We start from the raw sequence: 21,274 nt of genomic DNA, 5'->3' as shown, positions 1-21,274 counted from the left end.
GAATGTAAAGTGTACAGTAAATAAGGTTACAAGGTTTTTTGAAGGAGTGTATGATGTTCTTCAATCTTTGACATTTTAACTTTTTCAATACAGCCCTACAGTCTAAAATAAAGTAACTGGTTGATGACTCCCTCTGAGTTACAACAAGTATTGCAACTGGAAATCACTCTTGACCCGAGTTTCTGCAAACACTGCAGTTCTGGTAAAATGGTCTGTAGTCACACCCTTGGTTTAGAAATGTGAGCTGGTGGTTTTGTCTTGATGTGTGGTTATTTGAAGGGGATCTCCTTTGTGAGACAGTTTATTTACAGGATGTTGTAAGACTTGATGTGTCCACCTAAAAGCATCAGAAAACAGTAGTTTTTCAGTGATTTTAACCTCTGTGACCAAGTCAGCTCTCTTAAAGCTCACCCACAAACATATGTTTTTGGTGAGTGAGAGGTAGGCAGACTGTCATCTGTTGTGTGGCATATCAATTCTGATGTGTTTGTCACGCTCGTCAGTTCCGCTGCCCAGGAAACAGAAGTGAGAAGTTGTATCCATTTACAAGGAACTCAGGAGGAAGGCAGTTGATCGACTCCCTGTCAGACATAAGGTGAGTACTTATGGACAATTTATGTAACAAGCTAAGATATTTTTTCACAAAAAAAATTGTGAACTTCTAGAATCATCTGTGTTTGTATGTGTGTGTGGGTTTTAAAGAAATGCACTGTGCTCTATATTTCAGGAATAGTAACCACCATGGATTTGGATTATGTAGAATATGACGATTATACTCCAGACAATGAAACTGAGAGCAACTTCACCACAAATGGAACACTGGATTTCAGTACCCCTCAGACTCCTTTGCCTCCTGTTCTGGTGGCTGTCAATATCATTATATCTGTTTTCGGACTTGCAGGAAATTCAGTAGTGATCTGGATCTGTGGACGTAAAATGAAAAGGACAGTCATCACCACCTGGTACATGAGTCTGGCCATTTCAGACCTTTTGTTCTGTGTCGTTTTGCCTCTGGATATATTCTACACGATCACCTCACACTGGCCCTTCGGACTGGTCTTGTGCAAGCTCACCTCCTCCGCCCTGTTTCTCAACATGTACAGCAGTGTGTTTCTGTTTGTCCTGATCAGCACTGATCGCTGTATAATGATTTCATTTCCTGTGTGGTCACATAACCACCGGACAGTGCGAAAAGCATCTGCAGTTGTTGTCCTCATGTGGCTCCTTTCTGCACTCCTAACGTTGCCCTCGCTGATCTTCAGACAGGTCACAGTCCACGGCTCAGTCACTCAGTGCTACACCAGTTACATGGGCCATCAAATGCACAAGGCTGTGGCACTGACTCGATTCATCTGCGGGTTCCTGATTCCTTTCCTAATAATTGTGTTCTGTTGCTCCGTGATTGGTGTGAAGCTAAGAAGTTTGACCCTCAAGTCAACAAAGCCTTACAAAGTCATGGCAGCACTCATCTTGTCATTTTTCTTCTGCTGGGTCCCTTATCATAGCTTTGTTCTCTTAGAGTTGGACTTTAAGAACCACAGCCTGGAAGTGCTTCGAACTGGCCTGAGGGTGGGGACCACCCTGGCTGCAGGAAACTGCTTCATATCCCCAGCTCTCCTGGTGTTTGTTGGTAATGACTTTAAACAAATCCTAAAGCGTTCTTTGACATCAGGAATAGAGGAGGCAATGGCGGAGGATTTTCGGACAGGTGGTCTGAATCACTCAAGGTCTAAGTCAATGGAAGTTATCTAAAATCCAGTCGAAACCTTTGTAATTGGTGATGAGGAGTACTTCAGGGATCAGCGCGTGATTATAGAACTGGATGACATTGACATTAAGCTTGGATGTGTAAAGTAGGGTACACACACTAACTATACTGTATATAATTGTTGGTATCAATGATTTATTTATCATGATGATAAAACCTCAGAAATTCTGAACACAGTATCAAATTTGCATGACATAATGCTCACATGTCATTTGAACTATGTTGTTTGCTATGAACTGGCCAGTGATTCTTGCTTGATGATTTAAGTATTTTGAATTGAATAAAATTGATTGGATTGAATTGAATTTCCAATATAATACAATTGGGTTGCGATAACTGTGAACTAAAAGTGACGTGACTATGTAGCCTCTATTAAATGTTCTTGAAAAACATACCTACATTCCAATCTTTGTTTAGAAAATGATGCATATTTAACATTTCTACAGGACAGTAAACAAAATGAATGGTTCTGATGTTGTTATAACTTTCTTCTGCAAAGTTCTATAACTTTTAGACATCCCTTTGATTTAATGTAGCCCCACTAGCAAGCAGTGTTGTTGCAGAATACTGTTATTTTTTAAGTTAATAAAACACATTAAACCTGCTCTTATTAATATTTCTATATCAACAATGTACAAAATGACAAAGTGGAATGTGAAAGGAGTAGTAACAAATTATCACCTGACTTTGCAGGTAAAAATAGAAAATATATTGGGGTTTTACTTTTTTTTTACCGACTTCAAGTTGGTGAAACGTAAAACAGAGCTAATAGGTTCGATTTACATTCTCCAGGTGGACAAAAACATTAGTACAAATGAATGATAATGTTGCCCAGTGTGTCTGGATGTTTAAATAGACAAGTGTTTCTTAAAATGTTTCACATTTATAAGATGGTAATGTGTCGGTGTTTTGTTTTCCGCTCTTTGCGCTGCACCACAGATGCCAAAAAAATCCAGGCAAGCAGGCTTAAACGTCTCAAAAGATACTGAAGCTTGATTGGCTGATGTAGGCACCTGACAGGAAGTAACTACTGTGTGTAAACCACGCCCCCTGTCTTCCCCCAGGATCTAACGTTACTACCGGTTAGCAGTGCTGCGGGTGTGTGATGCAACCACCTGCACGGAAGTTCTCTGCTCTCAAGAAGTAAATAACATTCTTAACGACAGCCCTGATTAACACTTTAATCGGCTAGACAGTAAAACTGTCATTTCGCCTCAGTCTTCTTCGCTTGCTACCGTTAGCAACTCGGTAATGATTTTTATATGGAAGCTAACGATAGCTAGCACGCGGTCAATTTCACTCGGTTTCACTCCTTCTTTTGAGAGTTTTTCTGTGTCGCGGTCAGTCTGTCGCCTTCTCCCCTTAGCTAGCTAAAACCCTGCACCCACTGGGCCTCCCTATGTACGTATTTTAAAGAGCTGGGTGCCAGCGGAGCCACCCCACCTGTACTCTCTCGTTGAGCGGATCCATCTTTAAATGGCCACCGCTGCGCCCCCGCCAGCCTCTGGCTCTGCTGCGACCACTGAAAACCAAAGTCCCGGATCCAGCAGCTCGACTGCAGCCGACAGTGGCAACCAGGATAGCACTTTCGAGTGTAATATATGTCTGGACACCGCCAAGGATGCAGTGATCAGCCTGTGTGGACACCTCTTCTGGTAAGAACAGCTGTCTGTAATTTGTGTTAACAGTTTGGAATTATAACAAACCTCAGCCAAGGCATTCAGGCCACAGGCAGGTGGAGGGCAGTCCAGATCCAGCCCAGTCTAACTTATCTTACTTTTCATATTGTTGAAATTGAGGTGAACTGCATATACTCAGTCTTATTGGTATACATCCTATTATAGTTTTTCAAGCCACCATGTGTAAACACCACCACTACCTACTACCATCAGCTGGATGGCTGATATCTAACAGCCGTCAGCCACTGGTGAAATTTGCATATTATCTTTATTCTAACAGTAATGGTGTAAAAGACTGTTGGTAATATTGTGTCAAAGTGTTTCTTTAGGATTAAAACAATGTTTGTTAAGAATAGTTGTTCATAACTGGAATTTCATTACTTTTTCCAGCTTTCTATGATAAAGCTTGAAAGTGTATGCCTAATGATATAAAAGTATAGTCTGTATATACAATCCGTGAGCAAGTTGTGGAACAAAGTATATGTGTACGCAAACATGTTTTGATTCTGATATCTTGGTCAGTTCCTCAGAAACTTTCTAGCCTCTGTAGCCAGACCCACCCCCTTCACATACAACTTCTGTCCACTCAGGACAGGTCAGGTCAGGCCTCTGCTATCACCGGTGACAGTGCCAAATTAGTTACTCATTAATAGAAGATAAATCCCAAAGCAGGAAGCCTAAGTCTTGTTTCCCCCTTTCTTTATTAGCTGAACTCAAACGTGAAGTGATAAATTGTTTTCATTTGTGAACACATGATATATGGATGCCATTTTTTGGTAAATAATGTATACTTTGCAGAGTCAGGTTGTTCTAGGGCGCAAATCATATTTTGCTAATCAAACCTCTTCCCTGTCCCATTGCCTGTACTCTCATCTTCTTGTGCACCTCCTCTCGATCAGTTGGCCTTGCTTGCACCAGGTAAGCTGAACCCACCTTTGCTTCCTCCTCCTCCTTTTTCACTTTTTTCAAATGTCAATGAGAGTGTATTGTTATTGGTGGTGTTTACCTGATGCAGATAGTCAGGTCCATAATATCTCGTTGTATTATGCAGTGGTTGGAGACCAGACCCAACAGACAGGTGTGTCCAGTGTGTAAAGCTGGTATCAGCAGAGACAAAGTTATCCCCTTATATGGACGGGGAAGCACAGGTCAACAAGACCCCAGGTGGGTACTTTAGTTTAGTGTCACAGACTGACTCTAAACATCATGTATCATGTAATCACAATATTCCCAGCATTCTCTAGTGATAAATATGTTCAATTTACAGTAAAAACGTAAAAACGTAAAATTAGCATTTTTCTAACATGTGATGAATATATAAAGAGTGCAAACCAGTGTGATGAGGGCTTTTACAAACTGTGGTTTTGTTTTATAGAGAAAGAACACCCCCTCGACCACAAGGGCAAAGACCTGAGCCAGAAAACCGTGGTGTAAGTACAATGCACAAGTATCCTTGCATGGTAATAACAAAGTATCTGATTTCATGATTTTGTGCCAGATCAATACTGTCTTGGTCCAAGCATGTTAGGCAGCTTGATGTCGTTTTTCAGTGCAACACCAGCTATTGCATAGCATGCATTCATGATGAAACTATTACATAGGATGATGTAGGTGCTGTAGTGTAAACCTGTGATTTATCCATTAACAAAGGACAGTTCCCAGTGGGATCTATTAGATGCTAAGTGCTGAGGTGCAGAGGCATCTCTTGAGAATGATCACAAATTGCACTGGCTGTTGCATCACATCTCACTTGCTGTGTGTCAAACTGTAACACAGATATTGTGAACAAATGGATGGACAGTGAACCTACACACGTCTTCATGTTAATGATGAAATCCATGTTTCACAGGGCTTTCAAGGGTTTGGCTTTGGAGATGGGGGCTTCCAAATGTCATTTGGAATTGGTGCCTTTCCGTTTGGTATTTTTGCTACGGCTTTTAACATCAATGATGGAAGACCTCCTCCAGGTATTTATGTCTTACACACTTCACCATGACCATTCTGTGTCTTTTACCAACAACATATCAAATAACCTCTGTTAAACACTTTCCCAAACAGCAGCCCCTGGGACACCACAGCACATGGATGAACAGTTTCTGTCTCGACTCTTCCTGTTTGTCGCCCTTGTGATCATGTTTTGGCTGCTGATTGCATAAATGCATGGAAAGACAAGATCTTGGGGCAACCCATAAGATTTGACCGCTTCAATGGTTTGCACCAATGTGATTCTGCCTTAATATATTTTTTGGTTCCGTGTTTTTCTTTCTCTCCTTGACACAAAGAGATTTGAATGAAGTAGGTTTTTCCAAAATAACGATATCGGTGGTAATCCAAGTATAACAACTTTCAAGGCGAACCACATACATAACCTTGGTTTCCTAATGTTATAACTCATGAACACAGTTGCTTAGTGTTTGCAAAGCAGCATGCCAAAATTTCTCCTTCGCCCAAAACCCCATTAGCAAACAGCTTCAAACTTCATGCTGTTCGATACAACCTTTCCCCTTAAATATCTACATCTGTCTGTCTCTTAGTTGTTGGTTATTTTTTTTCATCAGACACAAAGGAGGTCAGATGAGAAAGTGGAGATAATTCTTGGTGTTCTTTTTTGTATTGCAGTTTTTTATTGTATTTGAAGTTGTTCTCTGCTAAAGAAACTAAGTCCACCAGGACTCTGTGCTCATCAACTTCAGTCACACTTCCACTCCCATGTTTTGTATGGCAATTTCTTTTCAACCTTTATTTGGCCTGTTGAACCCTATATGTTTTTAGGGTATATTTTATTGAAAATTAATTAAGGGTCAGTTGGCCCTACTCTTATTGCTGTAGCAGGAAAAGCACAGATGTTGCTAATAACACTAACAATGGCTCTTTGCCCTGTAAGTCATAACGGTGAGAGCCATAGATTTGTTTTATTTACATCTGTGCATTTCCTACTGTGCCATGTCAAATGTCTTCCAGTAAAAGGACCTATTCATTCAGGCCTGTATTTTTTTTTCTTCATTATTGTTGCAAAGTATCTAAGTTGCGTGCTGAAAACTAGCATGTGCCTCCTCCATGTTGTTTCTCTGTTCACTGATGTACTAAGAATGTTGTTTATTGCTTTTATCCCGCTGTACCCGCTCTTATGAAGTGTGCATCTCATCTGCAAAATTTAACAAAATCATACACATTTTGTGGAATCAAAGCAATATCAGACATTTCCTCTTTATTTTAGATGAGATTTAAAAGAGATGTGTTGATGCATGTAAACAGTTGAAAGATTAATTTATCAAACAGTGTTCCTCTCCAAATTTTCTTTCACTCAGTTTTCTCTCACTGTAATTAAATGTAAAATACTGTAGATTATTACAGACTTGAAATGAAGATTGGTTGATTGATCATTTCTAAATGTGAATTCACTCTATTGACAGTAAAACTATGTAAATAAAAGATGTTAACCAAAGTATGTCTGTCGTTTTATTAAAGTGTCAATCTACTGGGGCCATAAGCTTTACTCATCTATCAATACATATGCAAATCAAGACACACCAAACCAGAATGGTGTGGAAAAATTCAACAGTTTACTCAATACTGAGATGTGTTTAAAAGTAGAGTGAGGTCTTTTGTCATTGTTGATTATTTTGTATGAAAACGGGATGTACTTCAAACTCAACCACTTTGTGCTGCAAAAATAGATATCTCTGTCATTTTGTGGAAGAGGTTTTTAGAAAACAGAACAAAGAGTAAAAGAAAAAGTCGGCTTGGGCCTAGTCCTGCGTTTCTGGTTCCGTCTGTTTCTCTTGAGATTCTGGCTGTGCAATGTTGAACTCTGCTTCATACATAATCTGCTGGATCTTTATTTTTGTCTCACACCTTTTCTGTGGAGCAAGCCGCTTCAGAGCGGGCACAAAGCTCAGCAGGAACAGTTCATCCTCATCCCGTGGCCTGTTGGGAACTGAGGTGCCATTGTCTTTGACCAGCCATTTTGTAGGGGATGATGCACTTTGAGAGGAAGACAGTGAATGAGACTCTTGCATTAGGCGCCGTTTCCGTCCGGTTTTGCTGCTGGGGGCGATCTGTGGGCCTGATGGCATTTTAGCCAGAACAGCCAGCTGGGCCATCTGTGTGTCTTGGGACAATGGAGGGAGCTGCGTCACAAAAGTCACCTGGGGTTTGAGGTCAGGCTGACTCACAGGGACCTTCACGATGGACTGGGCCGTCTTGACCGACTCTGACGATGCGTTTTCTCCCTCCACGCTGCCAGACTCGTCAGGATTGTCGTGGTCATCGTCATTGTTGCCACACATGTCTGCCACTCCACTTCTGGAGCCAGTGAAGGGTGCAATAAAATTCATGAGTCGTCTGTATTTCCACCTACTCTGGATAATCTCTCCTTGCTTCTTGCTTTTGATCTCCATTCGGACTTCCTTCAAGTACCTGTCTCTCATGTTCTTCCATTTTCTTTTACACTCCTCGGCTAGAAAAGTAAAATATCAGAGTGTAAGGGGCACAAAACTACATAAAAATCTCTATTTCTACTAATAATGCACAGGAATAAGGGGAAAATAATTGTTGACTAAATAACTGACTGCTTCATCGTTGACAACAACAATGAAGCAGTCTGCAACCTGCACATCCACTAAAGAAAACTGACCAGTTTTTGAACAATGTGACTACAAAAAAATCCTAAGATTATATTCCCTAACATGTTCTGCAGATGAGAAGTCTGCTGTACAGGTGTTAGATTGGCTGGATACAGACACCTAAATGTCTGGTGCTCTTCTGCCCTCACCAGACAGATATATTAAAGTTGATGTTTTGACAGTTAAATGATGATGGCCAGCTGTAGTGGTCTTCATATTTGGTTTTTGGATTAAATAGTACTGCTGGGTCTCTGTTCTTCAGGTTCATAACTCTGAGGGACGCAGGCCCAGATAAATTACTGCTCAGTGATCAATTAATTCACTGCTGCACACAGGCTAATTGCAGCTTTCTGTGGAGGGTGGTTGGTTTTGTCTGTGCTAGGACGTAATACACCAGGATGGAATAAATAAAAGCTGTGCCTTTACAGCTTTTGGGTAAATGGATTCATTGTTTATTTACTAAAATGTCAGATATTAGTGGAAAAAATATGTTCCTGAAGTCTGCTGTGACATTTTCAAATTGCTTTTTTTATAGTCCAAAATCTAAATATATTCAATTTACTAGACTGTGAGACAAAGAAAATCAGCAAATCTTCACAACTGAGAAGTTGAAACAAAGAAATGTTGTTTTGCCTTGATAATGACTTAAATTATCAACTGATAATCATAACTGCCGATTAATTTTCTGTCAACACATTAGTCAACTAATGGCTCCAGCTCTAATGTTGCTTGTGAACTGTGAATAACACAGCGACCAGACAAATCAGAACATAACTATAATCTTCCCGAATGGAGAATTAGTGGCTGTCTCTATTGGCTATTCATTCTACAGGTGTATCTAATTAAGTAGGGAGTGTATAATGTATGTACAGTAGATCATGTGGTATTATTATATTGCAAAACACTACTTTATGTGAAAATTAAAGTAAATTATTAGTTTATAATTTAAAGTGTTTAAAAAGTTACACGAAGAAAGGCTAAAGCGCGCTGGTTTTACTTTATGTTCGTCTTTTTTACGACACGTCTGGAGGTCATGGTTAGTTCATGCCGCCCCATCACTGACCATCACTCCGTGCACCTGATGACATCTCAGACCGGGGGCCCTCCGTCCCCTGGCTCCGACATGTTTTATCCAGCACACCCTGCCGCTGGTGCCGGCGACGCTTCCACGAGACTTCGAGAGGCTTTCGCTTTAATGGCGCTCGCGCAGTTAACGTGCGAGACGAAAAAGCACGCGGCTCGGTAAATACAGCGAGTCCGTGCCGCTGAGCATGTTTCCTCCTCCGCCGTGCCGTGTTGGACACGCGGCTGGCGGCGCAGTGGCGGAGCTGGACCGTGCCGTTCTGCGCAGCGCGGCCTACGGCGTGCGAGCTGCGGCTGCTACCGCTAGCACGGTGCGCGCGACTAACCACACCACCGCGGTGTACTCGCGCGGATAAAAAAATAAAAAGATACAAAACGCCTGCAACGGACACGTGAACTACCACCATCTCCCAGAAACACGTTGTGTTTTCTAATTTATGTCTGTTTAGTCGTCCGCGTCCAACAACGGCTAAGCAAATAATAACTGGCTGTAAACTTGTGATAAAACAAAAAAAAAAACAATCAAGCACTCACATGGGAGACCCAGTACGCTACTGATGTTTTTCCAGGCATTTGCCCGACTTTCTGTGCAGCGGTAATTCGGCAAAGTGACATTGTAAAGCTCTGGATAATTAAATACAGCCAATATTAACTTATCGTCCATTTTGCCCCACTGTTGTGTCTGTGCTGCGCGTACGCGGAAGCGGCAGCCTTCTCCCGCCTTTTCCGCCCAGCTGCTGCCCCAACGCGAGTTATCGCGAGTGGCGGGCTGCCTGCCGCGCTGTGTCGCTCTGCCGTTCAAAGGTGGGCATTGTAGTCTTTAGTCACAGGGGGGCGCACGACTCAGGGTTGTCCTGCCCTGCTCTGCTGAGGTCGATGCATATTGTGCTATAGTATGTCAGGGGAAGGGGTCATTTCGGCTTATGTGGGCAGCAACCTGAGGTCCCAACATAAATATCTGGGGTCATCATGATTAGGCTTTTTGTGCACAAGCCCAAATAAAATGTTTTTGTCAAAATGTCAAAACTTATGATTGCATAAATATTGGTGTTGGCATTTGAGAGGGACAGTCTGTCTTTGTCCTGAGGGATTTAAATACAGTACCCTTCCTGCAAAAAATATCTGTATGAGTACAACTATTCAGTACACTGTACATTTCGGTTTTCTGTAGCATAAACACACTTTAATAATAATAGTAATAATCATCATAATAAACTTTACTTGTATGGTACTTTTCACACCTGACACTCAGCTTAACATGATTTATTTTTTATGATGATACAATATTCTGAAAGCTACAAGAAGCCAGTGCAGAGCAGCACAAACTGGACTAATGTGCTCCCTCCTCTCCAGCTGAGCTGCAGAGTTTTGAATGAGCTGAAGTCTCTCAGTGTTTTTTGTTTGTTTTTTTGTTTGTTTTTTCGGGAGGCCAGTAAATAGTGTGTTGCAGTAATTAAGTCGGTTTGAAATATTTATAAAATAATAAAAATATATGGCCTTTAAGAGTTCAACACCACCTTAGTGAGAAAGCCTGCAGTGTGACACAAGATCCCAGAGCTCATTTTCAGATTCCAGTGAAAACATATGAGAAAAAAAGGAGGGGGTAACATAATATTCATATTTGTACAGATATTAGATATGTAGTTTCTGCAAACACAAAGCGTTTTTCTTTTTTCCTCTCGAGTCCCCAGGGTATCACAATCTGACAAGTGTTTTCTGAGCCCTGAACAGTTTCTGCATTTTGCCTGCACAAGCTCACATGCAAGCAAGTCAGGAGCAAACACAGAGAGGGAGGCTGATCCTCTGCATTTCCTGGTCACACAGCTGCAATCTCTGATTCCCCAGGAGGTTTTGGGCCCCGGTCCAACAGCGGACAGAGACACTGAGCTTTTTCACACGTGAATGGTCTGCTGCCATGTGGAGCTCTCTGCTCATTTATCAACAGTCAGCGTGTGGGTGTATTTGTGATCCAGTGTTTCCTGTCTGAGTTGTATTGATTTGATTTGTGCTCTTTATCATTCATGTTTTAAATTCTATTGATCTGCTGTTTAATTATATAAGAATGAGCACAATCAGAACAATGACTTCATTCTTCATCAAAATCATGTAATATTTTCCAGAATTACTGTCTTCTGAATGCAGCATCACAACTTGATGAGGCGGGGAAGCAATTATAATCTCTTTTCAGCCTCTGACTAATGTTGACATGTTTTTTGTCACTATCTGAACTGATGTTTGGTTGACTTTTTTTTCTGGAGTATGAGAGAATAAAATAAATCAGAGTTCTCCATTCCCTCCCTTATATGTCACTCCTGCTTGTGTCTTTGAAGAGTAGAAGTGGGCCTTGTAAAATGTTGAATGGACCCATTTCTGATGTCGGTAACATTTCCAGGTAAAAAATCACTTTAAACTGAAGCAAGCGATCCAAGCAGCTCCTTAAAAATCTAGAAAAACTGTTTCAGCCTAGGGGCGGTGCTGGCTTTTCTTTACTTTACCTTCTTGAACCAAATATTGCTCTTACAACAACAAAATGAACCTTTATCATTCTAATCCCCGGTAATGAATTTTGAACTGTTTGAACCAATGTGGAAGTGGGACAATTCCTTCTATTGAGAGCCACAATAACTGCAGATAGCTATCTCACATGCTCCGCAAACTATACATCAACAGTCTGGGTGCTATTAAACCCAAGTGAAAGGGATGGGATGGTGTTTATTGTTATCTGTTTTCAAAAGCCCTTATACGAGGAGCTTAAGACAGATTGTGGAAATCCATTAATTCTCTGGTTAAAAAAAAGGTGTATTGCCTTGTATGAAATCACAGGATTTGTTGGGGTGGGGGGGAATTTAACCTGTAATAGCTTTACCTCAGCTGTGCACATTGTCAGAGAAGTGAGAGTGAAAGACTGCAGCACACAGATAAGACACATGATGCATGGCTGAGAATACAAACCACAGGGAGGGACTGTTTTCTCTGAATTCACTCTTGCCATTTGTATTTTGAATAAAACATACAAATCTATTAGTGCCACCACACGTCACTGGCAAGATGAGTCATTTGTTCATCTACCAATGCCTAATTACTGTGTGCAATTATTATGCATTGTTGTTGTGGGCGCTACTGAATACATCTTCTAATATGCATAAGATCATTTGTTGATAAAGCTAAATAGGAAGGTGACATTATGAAATAAATTTAAGAGCTAATCCTCAGATTCAGCATACACAAGGCTCTGGCCACACCAAAAACGTTCGTCTTTAAATCCAGGTTTCTAATACCAAGCAATCCCCTTTTCTCTAAAACCTCAACAATAAGGATCTTAGGAGCTCTCCACTTCTCATTTTATGCAGTGAAATCTGATTTCTTTTAGAGAAAGGAATGAAGCAAGATTAACTGAATCTGCCGTCCTCCCTAACCTCTTCACAAAACTGGCCAGATTAGCTAGGAATTAAGTTTCAACCGTTTTATGTGTCTGGTCCATAGGGGGGATTATAGTTTTACTATTTTTTTTGCCTCCCAATTTCACTATAAGGGCCTGACACGCTGTTGTAGAGAGAGGAGAAGCAGAAGAGCAGTTGAGCCTGAACTACTGAAAAGTGTTGTGTGTCAATATCCCGTGATCATCACTGCTTGCGTTTCACTGGAATTTCTTTGGAGATGGACGGACTGATCGGGGTGGAGAGACAAAAGTTGCCTTTCACTATTGAGAACATACTGAGCAAATATCCAAACAGTCACGGAGACGGACGGTCATGTGGAACAAGTGGTGCTGGACTAAAAGAGAGGGCAGTGAGTCCTGCTGGAGGCCAGACAGAGACTGTTCATCGTGCCTGCCTGTGCTGCTACTACTGCTCCCACTGTGGAGACATATTCCAGACTGATTTCATTCACGAAGGTAAGACCAAACCCATTCTCTTCATGAGAAGAGTCGCCTCTGCTGATGCATGTTTTAAACTGGTTTTGACTTCGGTAACACTTTGCTCACTGACCCAAAATCAGATCTCCTCCCTGCAGCCTGTCAGTACGGATGGCCCCCAGCGATGCTCACGGAGCCGTGCAGGCAGGGGGGTGCTCACAGAGAGGCGCAGACACCCGGTCAGGTGCAGAGGCGAACCAGGCGTCACCGCACTATTTTCACAGAGGAGCAGCTGGATGCTCTGGAGGAGCTGTTCCTGCAGAACCAGTATCCAGATGTGAACATGAGGGAGAAACTAGCACAGCGCACACACTTAAGAGAGGAAAGAGTAGAGGTAAGACTGTGGCGTCACATTCAGCCTTTCAACAAATAATAGTCCTGTTTTCACAGAGATTCAGCCTTAGATTAGTTTCTGCTCCAACTGAGATAGCACTGAATATTACTTAAGTTATAGTCAATTCATGGTGTTCTAACTATATGCATGTGCTGATTATGATGTCTAATGCTGTCCTGTTTATTTGAATGTGAATACACAAGTTGCCAAATAATATAAGCACAGTGTGTTCTGAAACAATAAACTAAATACCCTGAACTTTTTTCTGGCCATAGGTATGGTTTAAAAACCGAAGAGCAAAGTGGAGGCGCCAGAAAAGACTATCATTTGGTGTGGGAAAGACAGAAAACTAAAGTTTGTTTTTTATATATGGACCACAGAATTTAAAGAAGAATGTGTGTGTGTGTGTGTGTGTGTTTGTGTGCGTTTGTGTGTGTGTGTATGTGTGTGTGTGTGTGTGCGTGTGTGTGCATGCGTGTACTTGAATTACATAAATACAAGGGATTTTTCTTGCTATTGTTATCAAATATAAAACACAGACAAACATTTTGCATCTGTCAAGTTGTGTCACTGTGGACAGTTTTGTAGCCTATTTAGTCTTATTGACTGAGTGCATGATAGACAGACTTGCTTAAAGTAAATGCTAATACTAAGCCCTGAAAGCTAAACCTTGAATCTAAAAATGAATTGTTTGTACAGATTGTAAAAAAAAGTGTCCTTGAGAATAAATAAAGCTTTTTTGACAGAGATGAAGGAACATCCACACATGCAAGTTGAAGTGTCATACCAATTCAAAAGCTGACATGCAGTGAACGTGTCCAATAAGAATTGAAATATGTCATGTTATTTAAATATCTTCTCCTTTTAGCTCAAAAACTCTTCAGTACAGTTTTATGTTTAGGCTATTTAGTAACTTTCTAATTTCATCTCAAAGATCTTCACATTTATTCAATAGGTGGGCAGATAACAGGAATCAGAATGAAACTCTTTAGTAATTTAAATAAAGAACATATTATTGCTGTTGTTGTTTTTATATTATTATTATTATTAGTAGTAGCAGTAGTATTTGTTTAAATGCTATACATTCAGAATAGCTTTTGTTAAAGAGTTTACATTATAATCACGGAGGATAATGTCTGTAAATGCATTCACAAGTGAGGAGAACATAGTAAAACTTTTTACAAAAATATTATGATTATACTGTAGAACACATTTATTTATGTTTTGGTTATAGTAAACGTTAACTCGTCTCTAATTCGTCCTTCATAGATAACTTCACACATATCTAAATGGATGATTATTATTTATGATTATAATTGAAGTGTTTTTTTTTCGTTCTTTTTTTACACTGGAAATTTCCTGAGAGGCGGTAAACTTCCGGTGACGTAACGATTCAGATCCTGTACGTCTGACGTTGTTTGTACGCCGTGCCGAAGGTAGCCTATGGTAACTAGTAAGCTAGCGAACTTGTTACAATTAGTGACGTTCATACCTTTTTAAATGTATAGCTACATACTTAGTGCGTGAAATACTTAGTCGGTGTTTCCCAAGTACAGAAGCCACCTTCCGTTTCGATTCTTTCGGTGTTTATCGTAGAAGGAGAGCAGTTAGCCTTCAGCCATTAGCCTGAGAGGCTAACAGGGTCCACAATGGAGGGCAGTGCCAGCGTGAGGAAATCGCTCTCCGGGACTCTCGTCCCTGCAGCGGTCACAACAGTTGCTCTCTTGAAACAACCCGAGGAGGTGGACAAGGAGAAGCTAAATAGGAAGGTCCTCGATGAAGAGGAGTACATTGAGGTAAGTGTTAGCTGAAAGGCTGTCGGTAAGTTAGTCACCAGACAACATAACAGCAGTGCTGTGTTAGCTCGGTAATTCCACCAATGGAACTGTATAATGTGATAATCACTTAACTAGTTTAACGAACATTAATTTTGGTGCTGAGAGCTGTGTGTTTTGTTATCAGGGATTAAGTATTTAAATTATAGGAGAAATGCCATTAGCTTGCGAAGAAGTGACGTTTCAAATCAGACGCACCCCGCCTCCTGCTTGTGTAAGGAATAATTTTAGCAGGGAGTCATAGTGAGCGTAGGATTCACAGCATGGTATGAGAAAAGACTAGATGTGGTCAAGGATTTGGGCAATTGTAAGACTGTCGTTTAATATCATTTGCTTGCATCTCTACCATCCTGAGTTGTTCTGGTTATTAGCAAGGCAAGTGAATATACCAGATTAAATAAAGTAAAACTTGCCTGAGAAATGCATGGTAATTATATAGTAGTCTGTAGTTGTCTGTTGTTGTTGTATAATAACAAAGAACATGTCATCATCTTCCCTTTCACAAAGTCATGTGTGCCTTCCTGTCTACCTCGAACAGAGTTTAGAGAAGATCATCCAGAGGGACTTCTTCCCAGATGTGACTAAATTGCAAGCGCAGAAGGACTATCTTGACGCAGAGGAAACTGGTGACTTAGAGAGAATGAGAGAGATATCCATCCGATATGGATCATCTTTGACAAAATCAACACCACGGTCTTCTGCACCCTGTGAGTAATGCGATTAGTGAAACTGAACAACATATTACACATTTACACATTTTTTACAAAATTAGAGTCTGTGTCTGTTTGGCTTCTGTATGTCAATAAAGTGACAATGTACCATGACAGACACAAATTGTTTTCACCATATATTTAGTCTGACTACACTTAACACCTGTTTTTCCTTCATTCTCTTTGCACCTAAGATGTGACTCCAGCTAGTTTTGAGACACCAGTGGGCCACTCAGGCTCTCCGTCCTCCACTCATGGCAGTAAAGGTTTAGATGGTGGTAAGTATCTTTTTTTTTAAGATGAAGAGCAGATAACAGAACATAATGTCCTGTGTTCTGTTATGTCCATATATCATGTTTGGCAGTAATACTGGACTTCCAAATGGTAAACAGAAGTTTTACTCTATGTCTATCGATATTGTGTTCATAGAGAGCAAGGATTATGACAAAGAAGAGAAAGAGCTGCCCTGTCTGGATCGTTTCCTTGCTAAAAATACCAGTGAGGATAATGCATCATTTGAGCACATAATGGATCTGGCAAAAGACAAGGAGAAGCTGAAGCATTCCTGGTTATATGAAGCTGAGGCTGAATTCAAGCAGGTGCGTATGTATAGAGTTAAAATCTTTACTTAGATTCAATGTAAATAAAACTTGGTTTACAGGAGTGCTGATCATAGAATTAGAAGCCACATCTTTGGTTTTGTTTGCAGTGGCAGATGATCATTCAGACAGGATTGTTAAAATATTGGTGCAGCCCTTTACTACATGTTAAATATTTAACATTTACTTAACAACGTATTTTTCAGCGACATGAGGAGAACCTTGCCTTACCATCAGTAGAGAAAGCAGCACTTGAATGTGTCAAAGCTGGACTTGAGACATGGGAGTACAAAGCGAAGAATGCCTTGATGTATTATCCAGAGGGTAAGAAGACCAAACTTGGATTGACATAAATCTCAATTGAAGGCGAGGGTGAAAGTAAAGAGTCTGTGAGAGTAAAAGTGAATTTCATGGGCTTTCACATTGTAATTATTTCTTCAAAACAGGTGTTAAAGATGATGATGCATTATTTAAGAAGCCACGGGAGGTAGTGCACAAGAACACGCGCTTTACTAGAGACCCATTCAGCAAAGCTCTCAACAAAAGCCAGATTCAGCAGGCTGCGGCCCTCAATGCACAGGTAAATGTTTGGAGAATGATAAATGAAAACCAGAAATAAGTGCCCCTCACTTGTGAATGAATTGTCTCTGCATGGTATTCTATTATGCAGATGAATGAAATGGCTGATGTATCACATTTTCTGTCCAGTTCAAACAGGGTAAAGTAGGTCCCGATGGGAAAGAGCTCATCCCACATGAATCCCCAACAGTGAATGGATATGGTTTTGAATCAATGCCTTCTCCTGCACCTGGTAAGTGGGTCTAGGGGTCATAATATCAGTCTTGACACAGATGAAACTAAACATAGACTTAAAAAACATTTGGAGTTATTTCTGAAGGCTGTTTCTGTCCACTCAGGTGTAGCTGAGTCACCTTTGATGACCTGGGGTGAGATCGAGAGCACCCCATTTCGTCTGGATGGATCTGACACCCCATATGTTGAGAGGAATCATGGCCCATCATTTAAGGCACTGAACCTTTAGTCTTCGCTGGATTTTAATGATTTGTTAAGTTGTAAAATGTTGACATTTAATATTAATTATAATTTTTGTTAAAGATTCCAGAGCCGGGAAGACGAGAGAGGCTGGGTTTAAAGATGGCTAATGAAGCTGCCGCTAAAAACCGTGCAAAGAAACAGGAAGCATTGCGAAAGGTCACAGAGAACCTCGCAAGGTAAAGACATTTGACCTTCTGTGCTCCTGATTATATCTACTTCTACATGTAACACCTGTCAACCCCTGTCTTTGAAAGGAATAGTTGATCTAAAATACTTGATTATTTAGACTTCTTCCTTGTATGTGCAGTATTGAATGATTTGCCACTATTCTAAACTAACTGACCACATCAACCTTTGTGTTGCAGTCTTACACCTAAAGGCCTGAGCCCAGCCCTCACCCCTGCACTGCAGAGACTTGTAAATCGGACATCTAGCAAATACACGGACAAAGCGCTTCGAGCAAGTTACACCCCATCGCCCTCACATAGAGTCGCTGGCTGCAAGTCTCCCTTCGGCCCATCCACCCCCTCAGGAACGCCGACACCAAACAAAGCCAAGACGCCGAGCTCTCAGGACCTTACGTCACTCACAGACAATCTGCTGCAACTTCCCAAGAGACGGAAAGCCTCAGACTTTTTCTAAGTAAGAGAAGCTGTTCTCTGCTTGGATTGTACAAAACAGACTTGTTATAATGAGAGAACTCGGTTATAAACTCTCCAGAACACAGTTGTCTCACATTTGAGAGCACATCTTTCAGCTGGATGACTGGATAAAGAAATGTTAAAATCTTTATGGATTTATTTGTTACATTTTTTGCACAAATGTTTCAGTGGAGATCCCTGCGAAATACATTTTAGTTCCAAATTCTATTTAATCACTCGTTTATTGTACATTTTTTATATTTTGTTTTATCCCAAATGCAAGGTTTTATAGATTTTTGTACAGACACAGGCCCAGCAGCACATGCTTAATTCAGTAGTTTAAACACAGCTCTCCATAAATGCTGCTATGACATTTCAGTGTTTGTCCCTGCTTCACAAATGACAGGTTTCCCCAATTTCCGTCTTTTGTGTTGGTGTTACAAATGGAGAAAACATACAGGTTAGCTCACTCATACGCCAGTGTAAATGATGGATGTTTCTTTTTGCCCTACATCTTCTTCATTTAAAGTTGAAAAAAAAACTTAAGCACCCACTAATCTTTGTCTTAAACTCTATAATTAAATTGGAAATTTGTCGCTACAGATTGTCTGCAAAAAAATATAAAACCATGTATCACCAGATGACGTCTTTGTCAGTAGTTCTGTTCTACCTCCTGCTGGTTGTAGAACAGTAATATCTTTTACAACTTTTTTTTAAGCAAGCTTTAAATGTACAGGCCTAGTCATACTGCTCTGCAGAAATAGCCAGAAATACTCCAACATGCCCTCTGTCTGTTTCTTGGAGCATTAGAGGTTACAGGGTCCCCTAAGGCCAGATTTATTATGAAATTTGTTGTCCTTTTATGTGTGTAAGCTGGCACATACGCTTACAGCTTGATTTACAATTTCATCTTTTCTGGGGAGTCATAGTGAGTGTTTTCATAACCAGGCGTGTTATCCAGGAGTGGGTCCACTTACATACAGTGACTGGTTAATATGGATGTTTATCAGGTTCTTGTAAGAAAATGTTTGACTTGGGTCCTGTCACAAAAGTTGTTAAAAGATAGGTGTGTATTTTCTAACGTCCGACTTAAAACAATTCACACGTGCCCATATATGCATAACTTTAGCTGTACTTCAGTGGTGAACAGAACATTTACTCAAGTACTGTACTTAAGTACAAATTCAGGGTACATTTACTTAATATTTCTATTTCATTATACTTTCATTCCACTACATCTCACAGGGAAATATTTTACTTTCTACTCCACATTTCTATGGCAGCTTTAGTAACTAGATACATTTCAGATCACAATTTTTCATACCTATCCTGTCCAGTGAAAACCATGCATCTCCCAATTTGGTGCTATGTCCGCTGTCCGTCCATCCCATTCTGAACGTGATATCGCAGGAATGACTTGAGGGAATTTCTTCAGATGTCTCACAAACATTCACTTGGACTCAATAATTTATTAGTGTTTGTGGTCAAAGGTCACTGTGATCACACAAACATTTTTGACCATAAGAATTCATAAGCTAATTCTGACAAAAAATTAACACAAATGTCATATAGGATAAAATAAAGAAGTGATGACATTTTTTACCCAAAAGGCCAAAGGTCAACATCACTGAGAAATAATGTTCTGCAAAAGCACTTTTCTTGCCATTATTCAACACCATAACTCAGGAACAGAAGGGGAGATTGTGACCATGCTTCACACTTGGTCAGATACTGAATTGGTGACAATCTTGGGTATCCACCTTGAATCTGTGGTGATTGTATAGATCTTCTGTGCTGCTGGGTTGAAGATGTGTGTGAATCATCCATGTTTTACAATTTGTAGCTTTGTTGCTGCATCATCCATATTTGAAGCATTGTAGTCCAGCACAGGCTGATTGGTTTTGCTGAGATTGAGCTTCAGGTGATTGTCGTTACTCTCTATCAATCCTCCGTACTCCTCGGTGAAAAAATTGTCTCTAAGTGAAAACAGCATGTCTCTCACTGTAAGTTATTCACTTGAATCATACATGTCAATATAGTGATAAGGATTGAAGAAGTGTTCCTTTACGAGTTGAGAAAATTCTCCTTAAAATAATATGAAGATATTTAAAAACCTCTTGGTTTAGCTGGAAAGTGCTTTGTCACAAAGATGAAAACAGGCTGTTTTTCTGAGCTGATTAAAAAAAAAGTTGACTTTAGCAATACATGGTTTTCACAGGACATCAACACTACACACGTATGATCATCTCATAGAATAACAGAATGTAGTTCGATATCACAGATATAGAATAAAATAGCAGAAAATTAAGCTACACAGCAGTGTATAAATTAGTTGAAATTAACTACCTGAAACAGCAGTAAAATGCAGAAATAATACTAATCACATGTATTATAGTAAAACACTGACAGGACCCATTTTTCTGCAGAATGAGTACTTTAACATCTCATATTTTAAGTGCTGATAAGATATACTTTGACTGAAGTATGGTTTTGAATGCAAGCCATTTAAATGCACTTAAGTATTTTCACAGATCCGAATACTTTTTCCACCGCTGGTGTACTTTAAGTCTGAAAACTTGTGTCAAGACATGACGTTCCTCTACCAGTGTGTTAACAACAGTAAGCCACAAAGTTCCTCAGACAAGGACTCATTGGTTATGATAACTGCAGTGTTGGTGTTTGACCCGTGAGCTATCTCACAAGGTTGAATAGGTCAGACTGTTCCAGGAAGGGAAGGAAAGTCATGAAATATGGCAAATTATTATATAACATTCATGGTAGACATGCATATTTATTCATTTTTAATACAAAGCTTCCTCAAGGATCTGAAGTGAAGAAGGCAAATCTCATTTCACGACTACTTAAGTGAATTAACTTGCTTTTAGAATACATCTCTGCTAAACTGAAGTGATGGATGATACGGATTCACGTAAATTTGCGACCTTGAGGTAAACTATGTTGTTACATCTAATTAGTTTTTTTAATTTGTGCAATTAGTCTTCACCAGCCGTCTTCATGCGGGTTGGAA

General features: G+C 40.2%; 4 protein-coding genes across 5 annotated transcripts; 3 read left to right on the top strand and 1 right to left on the bottom strand.

The window, feature by feature from the left end:
* Positions 1-397: 397 nt before the first annotated feature.
* On the top strand, positions 398-2,367 carry LOC121623250 (chemokine-like receptor 1). The gene is made up of 2 exons (XM_041960468.1): positions 398-595; positions 728-2,367. The coding sequence occupies exon 2, from the start codon at positions 742-744 to the stop codon at positions 1,750-1,752; it is 1,011 nt and encodes a 336-aa protein (XP_041816402.1). The 5' UTR covers positions 398-595; positions 728-741; the 3' UTR covers positions 1,753-2,367.
* Positions 2,368-2,836: 469 nt separating this feature from the next.
* rnf185 (ring finger protein 185) lies at positions 2,837-6,889 on the top strand. Of its 2 annotated transcripts, none has more exons than XM_041960788.1 (6): positions 2,837-3,423; positions 4,347-4,365; positions 4,499-4,611; positions 4,823-4,877; positions 5,297-5,414; positions 5,509-6,889. In XM_041960788.1, the coding sequence occupies exons 1-6, from the start codon at positions 3,245-3,247 to the stop codon at positions 5,601-5,603; spliced, it is 579 nt and encodes a 192-aa protein (XP_041816722.1). In that variant the 5' UTR covers positions 2,837-3,244; the 3' UTR covers positions 5,604-6,889. The 2 variants fall into 2 exon arrangements, with proteins under 2 accessions (XP_041816722.1, XP_041816721.1); XM_041960787.1 differs by having other exon boundaries at positions 2,840-3,423; positions 5,506-6,889.
* Positions 6,494-9,840, bottom strand: LOC121623501 (transcription factor Adf-1-like). The gene is made up of 2 exons (XM_041960786.1): positions 9,690-9,840; positions 6,494-7,906 (listed from the first exon to the last, which is right to left on the bottom strand). The coding sequence occupies exons 1-2, from the start codon at positions 9,817-9,819 to the stop codon at positions 7,197-7,199; spliced, it is 840 nt and encodes a 279-aa protein (XP_041816720.1). The 5' UTR covers positions 9,820-9,840; the 3' UTR covers positions 6,494-7,196.
* Positions 9,841-14,835: 4,995 nt separating this feature from the next.
* ess2 (ess-2 splicing factor homolog) lies at positions 14,836-20,444 on the top strand. The gene is made up of 10 exons (XM_041960321.1): positions 14,836-15,201; positions 15,779-15,947; positions 16,145-16,228; positions 16,380-16,549; positions 16,756-16,873; positions 16,996-17,129; positions 17,258-17,360; positions 17,467-17,576; positions 17,666-17,781; positions 17,971-20,444. The coding sequence occupies exons 1-10, from the start codon at positions 15,055-15,057 to the stop codon at positions 18,245-18,247; spliced, it is 1,428 nt and encodes a 475-aa protein (XP_041816255.1). The 5' UTR covers positions 14,836-15,054; the 3' UTR covers positions 18,248-20,444.
* Positions 20,445-21,274: the final 830 nt, after the last annotated feature.

This window comes from Chelmon rostratus, chromosome 19, assembly GCF_017976325.1.
Source record: "Chelmon rostratus isolate fCheRos1 chromosome 19, fCheRos1.pri, whole genome shotgun sequence".
NCBI lineage: Eukaryota > Metazoa > Chordata > Actinopteri > Chaetodontiformes > Chaetodontidae > Chelmon > Chelmon rostratus.
Note: the sequence above shows the minus strand (reverse complement) of the source record. Positions and strands in the feature narration are given on the sequence as shown.